The 19,250-nt window shown below is 40.7% G+C and overlaps 2 protein-coding genes across 3 annotated transcripts; both read right to left on the reverse strand.

Moving 5' to 3' along the window:
• Positions 1-7,854: 7,854 nt before the first annotated feature.
• On the reverse strand, positions 7,855-13,081 carry mapk12a (mitogen-activated protein kinase 12a). The gene is made up of 12 exons (XM_072385454.1): positions 12,564-13,081; positions 11,671-11,800; positions 11,411-11,469; positions 11,169-11,280; positions 11,048-11,077; positions 10,860-10,907; positions 10,622-10,736; positions 9,085-9,156; positions 8,864-8,943; positions 8,606-8,684; positions 8,318-8,491; positions 7,855-8,141 (listed from the first exon to the last, which is right to left on the reverse strand). The coding sequence occupies exons 1-12, from the start codon at positions 12,680-12,682 to the stop codon at positions 8,074-8,076; spliced, it is 1,086 nt and encodes a 361-aa protein (XP_072241555.1). The 5' UTR covers positions 12,683-13,081; the 3' UTR covers positions 7,855-8,073.
• Positions 13,082-13,363: 282 nt separating this feature from the next.
• selenoo1 (selenoprotein O1) lies at positions 13,364-19,172 on the reverse strand. Of its 2 annotated transcripts, none has more exons than XM_072385455.1 (9): positions 18,485-19,171; positions 18,126-18,329; positions 17,854-18,031; positions 17,542-17,672; positions 17,145-17,422; positions 16,876-17,044; positions 15,323-15,508; positions 14,965-15,121; positions 13,364-14,753 (listed from the first exon to the last, which is right to left on the reverse strand). In XM_072385455.1, the coding sequence occupies exons 1-9, from the start codon at positions 19,036-19,038 to the stop codon at positions 14,532-14,534; spliced, it is 2,079 nt and encodes a 692-aa protein (XP_072241556.1). In that variant the 5' UTR covers positions 19,039-19,171; the 3' UTR covers positions 13,364-14,531. The 2 variants fall into 2 exon arrangements, with proteins under 2 accessions (XP_072241556.1, XP_072241557.1); XM_072385456.1 differs by having other exon boundaries at positions 14,541-14,753; positions 18,485-19,172.
• Positions 19,173-19,250: the final 78 nt, after the last annotated feature.

Consider the following 19,250-nt stretch of genomic DNA (forward strand, 5'->3'; position numbering starts at 1 on the left):
CAATTTAGCTGTGACAAAAAGTGTGAATTTCAGTAACATAATGCAGATTTTGGTCAACATCCAGCACAGGAGAATATAAAAGAAGTACAGCACCTTCCTTTCTTTAAAAAAAAGCCAGTTTTGTTATACCCAAACTGGTATTATCTCTATGCTAAACTAATTTAAACTAAGCTACAAAGTTGCTCCTGGCTCAAGATTTAAAAGTTATTCTCCTGCGCTACTCTACATATATGTAGAAACACACTTTTTGTTTTCCACATTAACATGGAATTGGCAATTTTATTTATATTAAATATCATAATACATCAATAAGATGATAAATTGTTAATTCAGCAAGCCAAATTAACAATAGGGCAGTAGAAGTTGTATTTCACATTATCTACCATAACTTTGACATTCATGGAGAATTAGAGACCATCTGAGTGTTATATATTATTTTTGACCACTTTATTACTGTTCTGGGTCATTCTGCAGTGTTCCTGATAAACATCCTGTCAATCTAAAAGCCTGCACATCTGCCACACACACACCTTCCCCTCTCATCAGTCAGCTTGTTTTTAACACACAAGAACATCCACTCTGGCAGGCAGACATCATTGGCTTAGTACAGCCAAAAACTATAGCCCACCTCAGTAAACAGTAAAAGATGTAAAATTTGTCTTGATAGTGCCTTAATTCTTTATTAGATCTATTGTGAAATTGTTTTAATCACATCATCTTTTCTGATTACATTCCCTGTGGGTAAAGCCAGTAAAATTTGCTTGAAAAGTAATCACATGAGCAGTAGTTATATCTTTTATACTTCGTATACAGTAGAAAAGCATGGCTGCTGATGTGGGTATTTATAGAGTAATCAGATACTCAGCATCCTGTCATAAGAGCCAAACCTATTAATAAAAGCTTCATAAACATGAACACTGCCGAGGGATAAAAAAATAAAATTTAACACAAAGTAAATACAATCATTCTGTTGTTTTTATTAACTTGTGGTGACTAGATTTAGGAACTACGTCTGGTTTTGTATCTGATCTACACATGGACAAACATGAGGCAGAGAGACTGGGACTGCTGCCCAGTCCTTTCACCGCAACGTTCACTGGCATTTTTGAGAAAATAGCAATAAAACAGAAAATATCCCCGACACAGATGCGGACATTCCTCACCACCACCATCAACCCGCCTTGGAAAAAGGGTCTGTTCTGCTCTCTGCCATACCACTGATGTATGTGTTCCTGCAAGAGTTTCCTCAATTTTGTAAGGATGGGTTTTAGTCAGGGTAAAAAAAAGCATAGTTTCTCCTCTCTCCCCAACAAGGACTAACAACTGAAAGCAATAATCTGCCTTAAACGCATCAAGCTGGGCAGACTCAGAAGATTTTGAAAGCTGACATAACCAACTTAAGGGGCTTTGACTTCTTGGTAAATTTCTATCTACCATTGTGTGATAATGCATTGTTATTTTTCATTCATTCATTCATCCGAGGCTGTGTGTTTCACCCCATTCATACAGGTGAACTTTATCACTCACTAAGAAAGGAGGTAGAGGTTGTAGAGGCAGTTGGGCATTTAATCAGTTTAAGTAGGCCATAACAATTTGAATAACATTAGGTTTGTTTTAAGACAAATATAGAAGCTTTAGAATTGGAACAGCTGCATTTTTTTTTATAAATTACATCTGTCTCTGCTCCTTATGGATTGTATCTCAGAATCCCGCTAAACTTGCTGTAGTCCCAAAAGTTGGTACCCCCATTGCACAAGACATGTGGTATATTGTTATCTCACACATCTCAGTTAAGTCCCCATAACTCACCAAGCATCCTTTAATTTCCTGGTGTATCACTTGTATAGTTAAGGACAACACTCAGAAAGCTGTGGTTTGCCCATGAAAGTCAATGCTAAGGTCGCTGCTGAGGTCAATTACCACTTAACCAAAAAATCTATCAGGGAATATAATATGAAGTTGACCTAAGTCAGATGGTTATGTAAGTGATCTGTTGGAACATTTAGCTTGAATCTTAAGGTGAGCTCAACTGCAGGGGATCATAACATGTATGCATATGGACGAGGCTTCTGGTTTTCCTTAAGATCACATAAACTCAAATTTAGAAATCTCACGAAGGGGAACTGGTGAAAGTGATCATACTTAGTGTCCAAATGGACAGGTGAGAAGTGGAGTATATAATATGTCTGAAAAATTCCTCAAGATTTTTATGTTTCTTTACTCTTCTCTTTTCATCATGAAACTTGTCACCAGAGGAATCCATTTGAACAGAAATCAATCCAAGCTGCTCTTCTCTGTGCGTCAGACAACTACAAACTTATAACAGCTGAAATTCAAGTCCACATGTGTAAGAGTCTGATACACAAAACATTGATGTGGGTAAAGCATGTATCTTATTTATTCTTTTTTGTTCTTCAGTCCTGGAGAGATGTGTGGGCAGTAGCAGCTTCTTTCATTTAAAATAGGAATGGCAGAATGATGTATCTGTGTGATATTCTGGGTTGAAACCTGAAATGTACTTTCAGGGGAAACATATGAATTATGTTAGCTTGTTAAAAAGGGGTACAGAATAGAATATTTAAAGCAATCTTAGGCTTGTAATATTTAATTTTATATTTGATTTAGTTTATAAATTCATTACTATCTTTATCCTGATTAACACTCGCTGCATAGAATTTGCATTGAAATTACATGTCTGATCAACAATAATGACAATGTCAGAGGAAATGTGAATATAAAGGCGTAAATAGCTGTTTGCACAAGGTGAAAAGGTTTTTAGTTCATCTAGTGAGTACATTTAAATCGAATGCATATATTTAATACAATATATAAATACATATATTGCAGAATAAAAGAACATGGACATAAAAAAAACAACATACAGAACAACATCTTTTTTTTCTTCTTAGTTCCTATATTCTACAGATTTTGTTTGACTGTCTTACTATACGATCTCTCTTATCACTGTTGTCAGTGAGGCTGATAAAAATGCTGATGTTCATAAGATTTGCCTTCATCTATTACAATCCAAAAAAGCTTGAATGCTTTGTAAAATGTAAGTAAAAAGAGATTGCAATGATTTGCTAATCTCATAAACCAATATTGTAATCACAATACAATGTCAAAAACATACCAAATGTTGCCAGTGAGACCATGTCCTGTAAATACTGGCTTATCCTGAATTTAATAGCAGAACCACAATTCAAAAACGTTGGGATGGAGGCAACAAATGGCTGAAAAAAGGCTTTGGTTCTGGGCCAAAGATTATGTGGCAAAGGACTAAACTGTTTTATGGTCAGATGATTAAAAAAATCATGCTGAATTCTCCATAGTAAAGAGGAGAGGGACCATCCAGTTTATTATCAGCACCTAGGTCAGAAGCCTATATCTGTGATGATAAAGAAGACTGTTGAGCAGCTGAAATCCTATATCAGACTAGAATGGGGCTACATTCCTCTTGCAAAGATCCAGCAACTCTTCTCCTCAGTTCCCAGGTGTTTCCAAACTGTTGGTAAAAGAAGAGGAGATGCTCCACGCTGCTCAATATGGCGCTGTCACCACTTCTTTGAGGCATGTTGTTACGATGGAATTCAATATTAGCTAATAATTTTCATGAAATAGTCAAATATCCCACTTAAATTGTTTGATGTTTTTTATATTATATTGTGAGTCAAATATTGACTTATGTGTTTTGAAAATCATTTGATTCTGTTTTATCTCATATTTACTCACATTTTTTAACAAACATTTAAGAAATTAAGGTTGTAAAAACAGTCTTCTGAAAATGCTTGTCAGATGGACTGGAAATTGTAGAAGTAAGCTGTATTTTATATTTAATCCTCTATATACAAACTAATGTAATGTGTCTGGGTTCAGCAGTTGGCTTCCATTGCTTTTGTGACCCAGAGGGATTGAGAGCTCCTCAACAACATAAAGCCTCTTAAAACATGGTACACAACAACCCATATGTCAACACACCACAAATGGATGGGGAGTTGTCCTTGGAGAAGGATTGCAATCTTTGGTATGCACGTTTTACATTGCATATTCCACAGTAGTCTTCAAACAAGTGGCTAATGAATGAGCTAATGTAAACTGTCCAAAGATAGGCTCTCCCTTGAGTCCTTTGCATCCCTTGCAGTCTCTCTCTGCATCTCGCCTTCCTTTACTTTCATCCACCCTTGTTTTCTGGCCAGTTCCATAATCTCACATGCTCTTCCCTTCATTCCAAGCCTTCCCTCCTCCTCACTTTTACCATTAAAACCTCACAATTTACTTCTGTTATCTTTTCCTTTTTACTCACTAATGTCTCTGGCCTAGTTGATCAGAGCATGCTCCTCAGTGTTTCTTACAGTGGGTTCACCACCTCCATGTGACCTTGAGGAATTTCCTCTACAGTTCGTTGGGAGAGGTTGTGAGATGTGTAAAGACAGGAGAAGATTTTTTAAGGAGAGTGGGACAGAAATGAAAACAGAACACCTTCATGTTACTGTGTGGCAGGCCATGTGAGTCGTTTTGTTGGGAATTTGCTTGACCTCCTCACAGCTGCTCAGCTGCGCACACACAAACAGAATAACACTGAAGCTGGAAGGCTATAAACACAAATATTCATTCACTGAGGCAAGCAAATAGAAAAACATGCTAACCTACCACACTTGGGAATTGATTAAACAGAATTTCCTCTCTTTTAAATATGGAAAAAAATGATATCCTGTTTAAAATGAGTGCATATTAGACTAAATCCTTACTTGTGCTACATTTTCTTGCAGTTTATTTCCAGAGACGTGTGCTAAAAATGAATTTGTTGTCATCCAGAACATGCAACCACATTGGTGGAAACACAGAAAGATTTAGATCTACTACAGAACAACACCAGCAACGTGACTCTAGGCTGACGTGTGGAACCAAGTAAGCACTCGCATGGTGAACATCTAACACAAATAAAAATAAAAGTGTGTAAGGCCCAAATAAACAATGACATTCAGCAAGCTCATGGATTTTCACTTCACTTCCCGGTAAAGTTCCAGTCAGTATATCTCTGCTGAGCCCTTGAATCTGTATTTCTTATCTCCAGCAAGGACAAGGCAACTCAAATTATCTGGAGACTATGCTGTCACCAATGGTATTCTGTGGTTGGGATTTGTTTCAGTACAACCTGATGAGTTCAGATGGAAATAAAAAGCTGATTTTGTTCTGATAGTAGCAGTGTTGGCTCTTATGTATTACATCTATAGCTATCAGTGCTCTTACGTTTGGACAGATGATAGACGTTTCTGGGCTCATTGTGTTAAGATGCTCTATCTTAAATGAACTCTGAGGATGCATGAAGGTTTAAGAATCATCCCAGAAAAGACTGTAGATCCTTTCACCGTGATGAGATTCATCATGATGTGCCTACCCCAGACACATAAAATAAACACAGTTAAAACTGACATTCCACTCTATGAAAAGAAGAGTGACCCGGGTCAGATCACTGTTTGAGCATTGCTGTCATTCCATGGGGACTCCCTCTTGAGTCAGTGTCAATCTAAAGTGTATGGATGTCTTTGTTGCATACCCAACGGTGCCAGGTGTTTGAATATGCACACACATGTGAACTCTACACTACACTTGTGCAATTGAGAAAGTATGCTGCTTAAATCCAGCACACTGAAAATAAACCACAAGGTCAACAACCTAGAGAAGTAGTCAGCCAATGTGCTGCTGTGTTGGAGAGGAGGGATTGTGGGGCAAAAAAATGTACTTTCCCCTTTGTTTGTTTGTCTGCTGCAGGAACAGAACTCTGTGACTTCCTAATGAACTATTCAGCAGCACCCCAACCCTGTGTGTGTGCGGGTTTGCATGCATGTAGTGAGGACACAACACGTAGGATTTGGTTTGGAAGCACTCAGGCCCCGGAAGGAAGCTCATCGGCTGGGGAGTCGCCTTTGAGAGTTCAGGATCTGGAGGTCACTTGAGACAAGATTGTTAAATTCAACACCCAGCAGATGAGAATTATGTGGAAGAATGAGCAGAATCTTTAAGCAAGCAGGCGCTGGGCAAGAATGTTTAAACATTTGTTTCTTGAGGTCATCAATCATATTCAGCAGAAAAACAAAGTTGTCAGTGGCAACTGCAGTACAATAAATCACTGCAACAACTAGCATGACAGCTCATCTCTAACAGGTTTAATCACCCAAAATAGAATAACAAGATCAGGCTCAGGGAAGCCAACATCAGCATGCTAGCATGCTCACAGTGACAATGCTGACATGCAGATTCCCAGCATATGTTTTGTATATCATACTTGCCATCTTAGAGCGTTGGCATGGAAACATTCACTAATTACCCCTAAACAAGAGTGCAGCTGAGGCAGATGGGAATGCCATCAGCTTTCCAGGTATCCGTTCATAAATCAGAGGTTTGACCCGATGGTGGCACTGCATGAAAAGGTCAGTAACCACCAAAGCGAGTGGGATTCATTCCTTGGGGTCTTGCAATATTTGTATGGTAAGTTCCATGGAAATCAGTCCCATATTTGTACAGCTATTTCAAATTGAGCAACAAGGTGGATCAACTCTTGTTACAACCGTGAGGCTACAAATACAACCTGGTTCTAGTTTGTTTACATGCTGCCACCTAGTGTTAATTTACACGGGCAACAAAAATGTGAAGTCACCTTAAAAAAGCAGCCCAATATTTGTGTGCTAGTGTTTGAAACTTTACAGGTGCAACTGTACAACTTTAACTCAAGACAATTGTCCTGTCCAATCACTGAAGACGTTTAACAAAATCTTAAATCTTAAAAAAAAAAAAAAATGCTTTAGTGGTGTGACAAGGTTTTATTGTTTTCTCTATAGTGCTACATTTTGTTTCACAAAATCCAACAGAATCAGCAACATCTGCTTCCGAATTCAAAATGGGAGCATCTGTCCATAACCTGCAGAGGGTTTTCATTTGATTTGCAGCTCAACAGTATTTGTGTTTGGTCGTTATCTTTAAGGCCACTGGGAGAAAACGCAAGGTTAGAGCTGAAATGTAGACTACACACAGACATGCACATCAACACACACACACACACACACACACAAAATTCAAACAAGTCTGATCTAATGTTTGTTCAACACATGAGTGGTAAGAGTTCCCTGTATCTATATACACACACACGTATTACAGAAAATAGTAGTCAATCAAAGTCATTATCTTTGTGCTGGTTTGGGTTACCTTTAAATAACACTTTTACAAACAGAACATGTAAACTTATTTTGAAAAGTAACGCAACCGATTTCAAATGATTACTTCTGTCCCATTGAAGATTATCATGTATGCAGTCCATACTGTAAGTATTTGAACAGTTACACATAGTTTTAGTTCTACAGATCCTGTGTTCAACACATTAAAATCTACTACATTACAGTGCAAAAACTTTTATTTCATTTGCAAGTATTTTGCAAGGTTTGACTAGTAGCTTTGAATCAATTATTGGTGACATTCTTAATCTGTGATGCAGTTGCTATTGTGAAGCACTTTGGTCAGCTGGGATTGTTTTAATGTGCTGTATAAATACATTTGAATTTGAATGTTAAAAGCGTGTGTGAGATGAGGCTTTTTAAAAAAATTATGCACAAATTTCAAGGGTTCAGCAGGAACTGGGCACGTTTGTTGGGTGACTGTATCAAGTGCAAAGTCACTTAAAACTCCTTTATTTCCCCATTCTGATGCTCGGTTTGAACTTCAACAAGTTGTCTCGACCACCTCTACATGCCTAAATGCATCGAGTTGCGGCCGTGCGATTGGCTAATTAGTCGTTTGTGTTAACAAGCATTTGAACAGGTGTACCTAATAAAGTGGACAGTGAGTGTAAATCTGCTGAAATTGAAGCTAAGACGTTGCACTTTAATGTTGCAATTATAATTCTACAGCAATGAGACAATGTAACTGTCCAAACACTAGACAAATAATCTTGGATTATAAATAAGACATCATACAGCACACATTTTGTACATTCATTGAACCTTGTGATCAAAATCTTTTCCTGATTGAGATGCATGTTAGTTTGTTCTGGTTTCCCAGCTGCAGAATCAGTTTTGTGTCTTATAGTGATGTTTCCTTGGAATCTGGTAAAACAGGCTTGAAGGTCAGGATCTCTGTGAAAGTGTGACCTGCAGAAAGGCACATCAGGATTTCAATCAATAAAACATACCAACTGATGTTGTCTGTCCCCTTTTCCTCACATCCCTCTGAAATTACATCCTTAATACTGATTTTATTGGCTTCCTTATATATTGATCAGTGCTGGACCTCATTGGCCCCTTTCTCTCCTCCCCTTTTTTCTTACGTTTCCACTGATCCAAGGTAAGTTCTGCGTTGTCAAGCGAGTGGTCGTACAGCTGTGCCTCTGTCTCCTCATCTGGTTCTCTAAACTCAGAGAAGTATGGCAGCGTGAGAGCCTCCGCAGCCGTAACCCGTCTCTCTGGATCCAGCAGCAACATGCGCTCCAGCACAGACACGGCTGAGGACGGAGATAAAAAACAGCGTGAGGAACGGTTGAACATAAAAACTTAAAGAATGGTTTGAGAAACAAAGCAAAAACATCTCAAATAAAAAACAGTTTTGCGTGTCCTACCTTGTGGATTACTTGTGGAAAACACCTTCTGAAGGTCTTTCTTTTCAACTTTTGGAAGACTTTTTATGTAGCTTTTAGCCTATGAGAAAGTATATGGAGACAATGACAACACAGACGTAAAAATGTGAAGCTCAGTTGTTTGTGTGTTAAAGCACAAGTTTAAAGATGCACCCAATTTTCTTTCAAACACAAAGAAGAAGAAAAAAATTATGCATCTTTCAGCCTTAAAATGTTTGTTTGCTCAGAATTTGAACTCACATCCTCAGATTCTAGTTGTGATATAAATTCCTGAGTTGGTGTCCCTGTGAGCTTCATGATTTCAGTCAGCTGATCTAGGTCTGTGGAGTAGGGGTCAAGGCTCAAAAGTGGGGGAAAAAACGTAGAAACATGTTGACCCTGCAAAAAGATGAAAAAGACAAACTCCCTTGTCTCATGACTGTAAAGTATAAACTCTGAGGGTTTGAGCGTGAAAAGGATACGATCGCTGCCTTTAAAAAGAGGTTTTCCTTGCAGCATCTCTGCCATGATGCAGCCCACAGACCAAATATCCACTGAGGAAGAGACAAAAAACAACAGATAAAGACCAGAAAAAAATGTTGGCCTGAGACCAGCAACATCAGATGTATGAATTTCAAAACAAAGTAATAATAATGCAAGATGTTGGGAGAGCACCACCTGGTGGATAACATTTACACGTATCTGTTTTTCTGAGCCTTTTCTGCGATTTAAGGTGTTGTCTATCTTTTTTAAATATTTCAAATATCTATTTACCCTAAAGTATAGTGGTGTTATTAATCAAATTTGAAATGTATTACTACTAGTACTACTACTTACTTCTTACTATAGCAATATTAGGGCTTTCTAACTCAGACTGCACTGTAAAAGCTACAGCTACAGTTTCTTACAGCTAATATCTTCAACTATCTGTACAAGCTTCAGGCATTCTTGAAAGCAACAAGTTTCGTCCTGTTCTCTGCAGGCTGAAAAGGTCAAACTGTAAACTGTTGTAAATTGGTAGCTGAAGCAGAATACCTCGGTGAGGGCTGAGTGCGTACACAAAACCAGAGCTACATAACAAAATAAGACGAGGAGTCTTTGCTCATAAAAATCCCTGAAAGTAACTCACTTATGTGAGATGTACAATGCTGCGCAAATGTTTTGAGCCAGACCTTTTTTCCTTATATATTGCCATGAAAATCTAAAGTTTGGGTGGTGATTTATTTAAAGACAGTAAATAAGTTAAAAGTTGAGTTTGTACAATTCTAACGAGCTTAAAATTCAATATTTAGTCTGAGCACCTTCATTCTTCAACAAAGGTCTGAACCCTCTTAGACAAGCTTTCTTGTCATTTCTTTGAGTAGTCTTCAGGAATAATTCCAGACATTCCAAAGCTCTCATTTAGATGTTGGCTGCCTTTTGTTCCATTCTCTGTCCCACACTTCTTCAATAATGTTGAGGTCCGGGCTCTGGGGAGGATTCATAACTCCATAAGACTCGTTGCCACTGATTTTCAGTCCAGTTTTTGTGTCATTTAGCATATCTCAGTCTTTTCTCCTTTTTTCCTTCCTTAAGAAGGTCTTCCAGAAAGCCACCTCCCATGCAGACCATTTCTGATGAGGCTTCAGCCTTAGATGGATTAACTGAAGAACCAGATGTATCTCCCAGGTCCTGTGTCAGGTCATTTCAGGACTTTTTCCTCTTTTTCTCAAGGACATCACTTTCAAATACTATTCATTTGCTGTAGATCATTTTTAGGCCTGACACTTATTTTGTGGGCTCCAGTTTTCTCAAATTTTAAAAAGAAATACTGCACACCATGCTGAGGTAAGTTTTCGGCTAATAGCTTTTCAGGAATCACCTTGTTGGTGCAAAAATCCTATTTCATGCCTGTCACACTGTGTTATCTGTGGCATTTTTTGTACATCCGACTACTAAAGCAATGGTAACAAATTACACAAAATATATTCTACTGCATAGTGGTTATAGTAAGTTGAGGGGTGTTTCTCTTCTGATTACCGGTCTGAGTGTAGTGCATCCAACTCAGGATGACCTCTGGGGCTCTGTACCAGCGAGTCACCACGTACCCCGTCATCTCGCTGTCCGCCTGCCTCGCTAAACCAAAGTCCAAGATCTGACAGAACAAGCAAATACAATTTATACAGTGGTCCAGGAGATCCATTTACATATAGATAAAACTTAAACACTTAATCAAAGACATGGCGGGTTGAGTTTGTTTGATAAAAATGGTGTGTACCTTGAGCTCACAGTCTTGGTTGATAGCAAGATTTCCTGGTTTGAGGTCCTGAAAAAGTTAATATGAGAAGACATGAATGACCGTAGACAGGAAGCAAAGACGCCCCATTTAATGACTAAAAATAACAATGATTAACAATATGTTTTGTCTCACATATGCAGAGTTGGAATCATATAAAATAAACTTACTCTGTGAATTATGCCAGCAGAATGGATATACTGCAATAAAGGAATATAACGTGTGTTTAATCAACTGAGCAGTTAAACAAAAGCTCTTAATGATGGCAACTATCAAAGCAGAGCTCTGCACCTTAAGCCCCTTAAGCATCTGATAAACCAAATACTGAATTTTTTCTTCTGACAGCCTCTGCAGCTTCATCAGTTTCCCCAGATCTGTCCCCATGAACGGCATCACCAGATAACTTGAAAAACCAGAAAGGATTGCAATCATTAAGACTCTACAGCTCACTTTCAGATATTTTTTCACAGCTACACACAAGTAAGAAGTTCACACCGCCCTGCTGCCGTGAGACTGATGAAAGAAGCACTTACAAATCATGGAATCTGTCCAAAGAGAGGTCTGCAGTGAACACATCCAACAGACCAATAACCTGCACGAGAGAGAAACATCACACATTGAAGATTGTTACTGGAACTGAAACTGTTTCTTATATCCTTTTAGAAATTTCCCCAGTGTGATCCGATTTTATTATTTGAGGGGGGGGGGGGGGGGGGCATGAAATGTTGGATAGTATCAAACACAGGACTGATAAATAAGGTAAGAGTTCTGAAGTGACTTGGTTGTTGCTCACATTCTCATGTTTCATGTGTTTTAGAAGCCTCAGTTCCCTGTAGGCCCGCTTTGCGAAGATCTCAGACTGGAAAGGCCTGTAGAGCTTCTTGATTGCAACCTTGGTTCCTGCTCTGGAGTCTACGGCTGAGCTGAAGGAATAAGAGGAAAATACCATTAGCTGATCAACTGTATCATGAATACAACAAGGAAATAGTTATTTAGAGGAGGAACTTCCCAGTGATGAGGGAGGAAGATGCACAGTAGCATAACACCCCTGTTCTCTGTTGTGGCGGTGTAACTGAAAGGTTACTTTCCTTTTTTCTTGTCAATCATATTGGTTTTTCGTTGTGTTTCTAGACATCTGTGGACTCTAATCGCCCTCCCTCATCTGCCACAGCTTTATCTATTGCTTATTATTTGACCACAATTTTTTCAAAGTTGTTCATGTGTTACTAAGTTGTGTTCAGTCTGTTAGAGCAGCTTAGTGCCCGCCCACGGAGTTAATCATTGATAACAAAGGGGCCGCATGCTGCGAGACGCACAAAGGTGCTTGACAGATAGCTTTTCTTTGTTGTGTTTCAGCAAACTTGGCTGAGCGCAACAAAGCTATTTCACCCACCAATGCTCTCAATAAAATGTAGCGGACACTCTCAGAGATAACTAAGAGTTGTCAGGATGATTGCGTAGAACGCACGGTGTCGGTCGGTGCGAGCGTCTTCATCATATCAGGAAGTGAAGCAGCATGTGTTCAGCGAAGCTCGGATACTTTTTCTTTTGTTTGGTTATGGCACACAGAGCGGCTGATGGCACGGCACCATCTGTTCAGTCGCTCTCTTTGTTAGAGAAATACACCCCCACCCCTGACAGTGAAATCAGTGTTACAGCATCTCACAGGTCACAGATTTCACTTACCACACCGTCCCGTACGCTCCGGTCCCCACCTGCCTCAGGTCCCGGTACCGCTCCGGTACTTCCCACGAGGTTTTGTTAACGTCCTGGCGGTAATAGCCGGGTCTTACCCGCGAAGTCATCTTATTAATCAAATTCTAAAAAGACGTGTGGCAGAAGCTCCTCTTTGATCCCTTTGTCTCTTCCGGGGCTACGCACCCATTGTCCCAGATCCCACCTATGCTCTTAACCGCGATCATTACGCAGCTCCGCTCAGGGCGCACCCTGAGGTCGCCAGAAGCCACTCCCGAAACCTCAAGAGGCCAAGAATTAAAGGTGAAGAGGAAACTAAAATTCGGGACGATAATGGGTCAATAAAAGGAGTTTGGAACGCGGAATATTAAATAGACAGTCACACACAAAACCAGATATAATGTGACACTGGTATACAATCGTAGTAGAGCCACATTCCTCGGTGCTGTGTTTGATACAGTGAGCAAAGATTTAGGACCTGTTAAGACATGAGCAGTACTGACGCTTTCAGGTGTAACCACAAGTATGTGTCGAGAAATTCTCGACTGACACGCATGCAGGGAACAGAAACAAAATTTAGAAACTGAACATGTTTGTCAGCTCGGCCTGTGCAACAGAAAAACACTAACATCCTGCCACCTTCAGTTTATGAAACAATGCTAGAACAGTGGCATTTACATTGAAATAAAAATAGTAAACGAAAAGGCTGAGGTAGAGTTTCTACTCAACATTTGAAAGTCAGCTACTGCAGGTATTTACTGAAATAAAAAGGACAGAATTTCAACAGAAAGCTCAGTTTATTGCCAAACATTAAGGCTATTAAAGACTGTAAAGAGAAGGAGTTAAATCATATATTGCAGTTATATTCAAGAAATTATGATATATGATCTGATAACCTTTCCATTTGTCACTTTAGTACGTTTCCTCTGACAGAACTTCACTTAACCAGAAGATTGATCCTGGATCCAGGTGTATTGAGTTATATGATCAACAATAAGAGGCCATCGCTGTTAAATGAGTTCATGACGAAAGGTTTTTGCCCTTTAAACAAAAACCTGGTTTGTTTAAGTCAACAATATACCTCATTTTTAACAGCTGCTCAACACCAGTCTAATATCACATCCAGATCTCCTTTTTCTTCACTCAAATGGCCTGAATGAACACATTAGATAACAAAAAAGTTATGTTACGTAGCGTCTATGAAATGGTGCTACAACAGCGCCAAAAGGCAGCACCTTCTATTGAAGAAGAATTTATTGTGCGCTCGTGTACGGCAGCTTTAGGAATCAAGTACAACTACTTTCTTTCACCCACAGACATAACATTGTTATTCTTTCACACACAACTCACACAGAAACTTGCTCACGCACACATATAATTTGGTATAAGTTGAGGTGACACCCCACCGATTGTCAGAGTCAGACAGGTCACTCCAGGACTTGTTGCCTGACTCATCATTAAAAGCTCAAGTAACATCAAACAGACAGGAAGGCAGCTGAGCTGAAATGAAATTGAAAATGCTTTCAGGTACTTTTCATCATGATCAAAATAGTGGATAAACAATCCAATCTATTGTCTTTCACTCAATGCATCACACAATCGGGGTCATCCACAAAAAGTCCACACATAAATTTAAAAAGTGACTCAGCAAATCCCTCATCTATTAAACTGATGAACATTTGACACTGAAAACCATTTCAACATCCTGTTTCAAGTTAAAGCCTCAAACACAGGAAGAAACATGTCAACTCAACCCCTCCTGTCTGTTTTGTGTCTTCTGGCTATCGTATGAAGTGTCACTCTTCACGCTAACTTCCTTGAGGCTGCCTGCCAAAGTTGAACAGAAAGTTTGAGTAATAGAAAGAGTGAGGAAGGATATCAAAGGTAAAAAAAAAAAGATCAAACACCATCACACTTTCTAGTTCCTTTGGACAGGACAGCAAACAATCAAGGAAGCTATTACGAAGATCATGTGACACAGATTTTTTGTGCCCACGCAGGGGGTTTGCTGTTGTAGGGCACAGGGTCTCTGGCTGTTGATGGAGATACTTCTTGCTGCTGCTCCTCTGCTTCGTCCCTTTCTCCCTGTGTGGTGGTCCCAGGATCACCCACCCACGCAGGATGTTCCAGACCTGGCTGAGAGGAGAAAGGTTTCTCCAGAACCTTGAGAACCCGCTGGACCTGCAGCACAGAAAAGAAGTGAGAGCATGTTAATGTGAAAGTAAAACACTGATGCTGAAGAGGGACAAAAGCTTTTTTTAAACCAGAATTTGGTGTTTTCAAAAGTGCTGCAGAAACAAGTTTTCTGGCAGGAGTATTAACCTAAAGCACTTCAGCATTTTATTACAGTTAACAAACAAGACTTCTAAATAAGTGTGGGCCAGAAACTGACCTCAGAGAAGTCCCCATTCTCAGCAGCCTCTATTGCATTCTGGGCAATGTAGTTTCTGAGCACCACCCGAGGGTTGCTGCTGTCCATAACCCTGACCCTCTCCTCCTGTACGGCCTGCACGTCGCTCTGACCCTCCAGCTCATGAGCCAGACGTTTCCTGTGGTGTTCATAAAGAAAAACACCCAGAGTTACAGTAAAGGAACATTATCAGTCACAACACACCATTTCCTCCCATTGCTCTCTGTTCAGCCCTTTTATCAGTCATGCTTCCACCCATCACCACACGGCCAAGAGAAAAAAAGCCCCCTCACTCTCCACACCAGTTTTACCCACTTATCACCTGCAAATAACATCGCACCTGTAGCGTTTGATCCAGGAGCTCCACTCCTCAGCCTGTTTGGCTTTCAGCTCCTCCTGGCTGGTCTCCATCAGATCCTTCAGCTTGCTGAGTCTCTCTAACTGTCTCGCTATCGTCACTCTGTCTGAGATCATCTGGAACAGTGCTGGGTTGCTCTGAGCCATAGAGAGCAGCATTGCCAGCTCACTATCATCAGAAAACATATCGGTGACTGGGCTTGTTGGTATATTGGGAATATCATTCGATCAATTACGCCAGTGAAGGAAATCAGGTTTGATAGATGCTTAAAGGAGAGAATGAGATCAAGAATGGACATGAGCACCTGTATCGTACAGTCACATCCAGATAATATTTTTATGTAGAAAATCTAAGTTGGCAATTGGCATTTAAGTGTGCTATTCAGATGACTTTATGTGAGAATATCTTCTACTGTTGTATCACTTAAAAAATTATGAGCTTATCTGTTTCCACGATGTTACAAATTACAACTCCCTCAACCATTTCAATCTCTGTTCATGTGGTAGCGTTGCAGGCTTTATTAGGGCTGGGTTTCAGAACCATTTTTATCGAAACCTAGTGCTTTCAGATCCTTTTTAAAACTTAGAATATATCTGACTGCACACGACTAGAATTTAAACAGAGGAGAAACTTCAAAGCTGATGAGTATTTTTTTTAGGTGTAATAAGAAAAAAGGTCTGCATTGTGACAAACACGGAGCATTTTAACACCCATGTGCTGTTCCAAAAGCTTTACAGTTGAGGTGTTCACAGCTCAGTTTCAGACCAGTTACATTAGTGCCTTTGACCTTTTTTTATGCAAATCTGATGCACCAACTTGTAGTTGTTATTGGGCTTTTCTTTCTCATTTGTCTTAAAAAAAATCAGAAAAGGGGGTTACAAAAAGTGGAAGTAGTGATGTCCAACTATTTTTAGACATTTGGAGACAGTCATTCTGCAGGTCTCCAAATGTGTGATGATGTGGAAAATTTTCTCTTTGATAAATCTGAAAAGTATTTATTTGCATTTCCTTTTTTTGGGTAGAAAATATAATCACAAAGGCTTAAAGGCACATTGGACTTAAGCATTATGATGCATCAAAATTCCCATCAACATTCAACCTTTCTCTTTCTCCACATCAAACAAATACTCAAAGCTTCACGAGTGCCACCCAGAGGCAGAAAGCTGCACTACACTAAATAAAGCAGTCCCAAAATTTCATCTGATCTGGGCAGAACGTCCCAATTTTTGTCCAGCGGGCGGTGAGAAAAGAACACAGACGGGAACTTCTCGAAGGTAATTAGGTAGGACATAGTTTTACCAATTCTGTGACAAAAGTAAAAATATTTGTTTAATGGACTAAACAAAATGTGGGTGAAAGAGAATTGTGGATATAGTAACATATGCCAAGTTAAATAGTTTATTTAACTGCAGTTATTCATGTATCCACATCCTAGACAATCATATGAGGTTCAATTTAAATGCAATACATGTAATAACACGAGAAAGCGTGAGAAAGAAAGAGTTTTTCCTGTATGTAGTTGATTTGTGGCTCACCGTGGATCCATAGTGGGTTGGTTGGCAGCCTTGAGCTCCTCTAAGGATGCACACTGCTCGAGAAGGAGGTCTGTAGCTTTTTTAATCGGTTCCTCCTCTCCTTCAGTTTCTCCTTCACTGAGACAGGAAATCTGACTCAAGCTACGAAAGGTGTTGGTGAAGTCAGCACCTGCAGGAGAGGAACAGACAATACCGTCTCAATTAAAAGCGTTTCATATTGGACTATCATGCAAGGCTAACAGAGTGACAATCTGGCACTCCAATCCCACCTGTGTTGTGCATCGTCTGCATCAGCTCAGTGATCAGCATCTCGTCTTCTGGCTCATCCTTTTTTAGCAAGCCCAGCTTCTTCCTCATGTTCTCCAGGTAGAAGTGATTAAACAGATCCAGGTACTCGTCCATAACAGCCTCAGCCCGCTCTGGCGGCAACTCTGGAGCAAGAGCCTCTGCCAGCTTTACCAGGTTCCACCTGCAGATAGCCGGCTGGGCCTGGTAGGAGTATCGGCCAGAGTTGTCGGACGCGTTGCAAATGAAATCTGGATCAAACCTGACAGAGATGAGGAAAGTTCACAGACAAATGTGTAGTTTGATCATGACAGTTGTTTTCTTAACTAACCCTACAGTCAATCAGTCCATGTGAACATTAACAGTACTCATATGTCTGACCTGTCCATGAAGCCATATGGACCATAATCGACTGTGAGTCCCAAGATGCTCATGTTGTCTGTGTTCAGGACGCCATGACAGAATCCTACACACTGCCACTGAGCCACGAGCCGAGCCGTACGATGCATCACCTGCGTACAGGGAGCAAAGATAACAAGGTGTGGAACTGAAAACATCCCTGGGCAAGACAGATTAAAGCATTTCTTACTAAAACAACAAAGAAAATGTAACTGACCTGATTCTTTGTTGAATACTATCGTCTTATTGATAAAAGGGCACAATGACACAGTGCATACACTCATCGGCTCTGACCTCTCTGAAGAAAGCCACGTTCCTCTCCACCCGATCTGGATAGTTCTGCTGGATCTCAGGGTAGAACATCTCAATGACATAATCCATCATCTGTCCTCGGATCTCATCGCGCCCGTAGCTGGGACCCTGGCGTCCAGTGAGCTCATCGGCCGGCTTGAAGATCTCAAAGGATCCAAACCTGCATGGACAGTGTAGGATGAACAACTCCTGTGAAACAGTCTGGAGAAGATCAGAAATCCTCAATAGATTAATGCTGGGCAGCGTGCACTCACCTGAGGAAGGTAGGAGCAATGCGGAGGACAACTGAACATCTCTCGTGGCGTGGCTGCCCGCTGTAGTACACATCCCGAATGACCCTGCTGTCAGAGGTGACCACAGAGCCTGCTCTGGTGGTGGGCACACCCAGGAAAAACATCGCCTCACTGCACAGGAACTCTCTTATACTGGAGCGCAGGACCTTACGACCATCAGCTTGTCTGTGGAGGAGAAAGAGACAATACTCTGAACACATTGCACCATAATTCACAATCAACATATGACTGTCAAAGTTAAGTCAAAACTATATGACTTTGTAGCGTCAAAAGTAACATAATCCTCCAAACGCAGGTGACCAAGACAGCAAATCCGTTACCTAGAATAGGGGGTTAGTCCAGCCCCTTTCACCTGAATCTCCCACCGGCCGCTCGGATTTTTCCGGAGCAGCTCAGGATCTTGGCCAGGAGGCACCCTCACCTCCCCCAGGTAGCAGGCCGCCCCATCGCCCAATTGTCCGGCGAACTGGCCGAACTGATGGCCGCAGTAACAGTGAGCCACAGGCTCGGATCCTGGCATAATATTGGATCCGCTGAGATACTCCGGCCCGAGGGGATCGTTCATGACCTCCTGTCCGTCGAGCCCCAGCAGCGCGAGGGCTTCATGCGACACAGCCACGAACCGAGGTTTGGTCAGCGGCTGAGGCTTCACCCGAGAGAAACATGCTCCTTTCACCTGCCGCACCCCCGGCTCCTCAGACGGATCCAGGGGGAGTTTCTTGAGGACAACGTTGACAAAGTCGAGCCGCTCCAACGGGGAACGACTCATTGCCAAACCCATATCGTCCATACCGACTGACCCGAGAAATCTGAGTACGGACACACGCGGGAGAAAGATGCGTGACGGACCCAGTCGAGGTCCCAAATAAGCCATTCAAACTAGGCCATCTGTCTGTTACACTTATCTGGCGCAGTTAAACAGTGTTAGAGTCTCTAATCAGGCTTTCATAATATCACAAGCTACAACGGATGTTTGCGTGACACGGCGCAGTGTTACACCATCAAATGTCCGACTGGAAACAAACACCAGAGGCCGAAATATGTAAACCGAAGCAGATTATTTAATAGATAAAAAGATATTCAAAT

The sequence above is a fragment of the Leuresthes tenuis genome, unplaced genomic scaffold (assembly GCF_036924035.1).
Source record: "Leuresthes tenuis unplaced genomic scaffold, fLeuTen1.0.hap1 SCAF_5, whole genome shotgun sequence".
Lineage (NCBI taxonomy): Eukaryota > Metazoa > Chordata > Actinopteri > Atheriniformes > Atherinopsidae > Leuresthes > Leuresthes tenuis.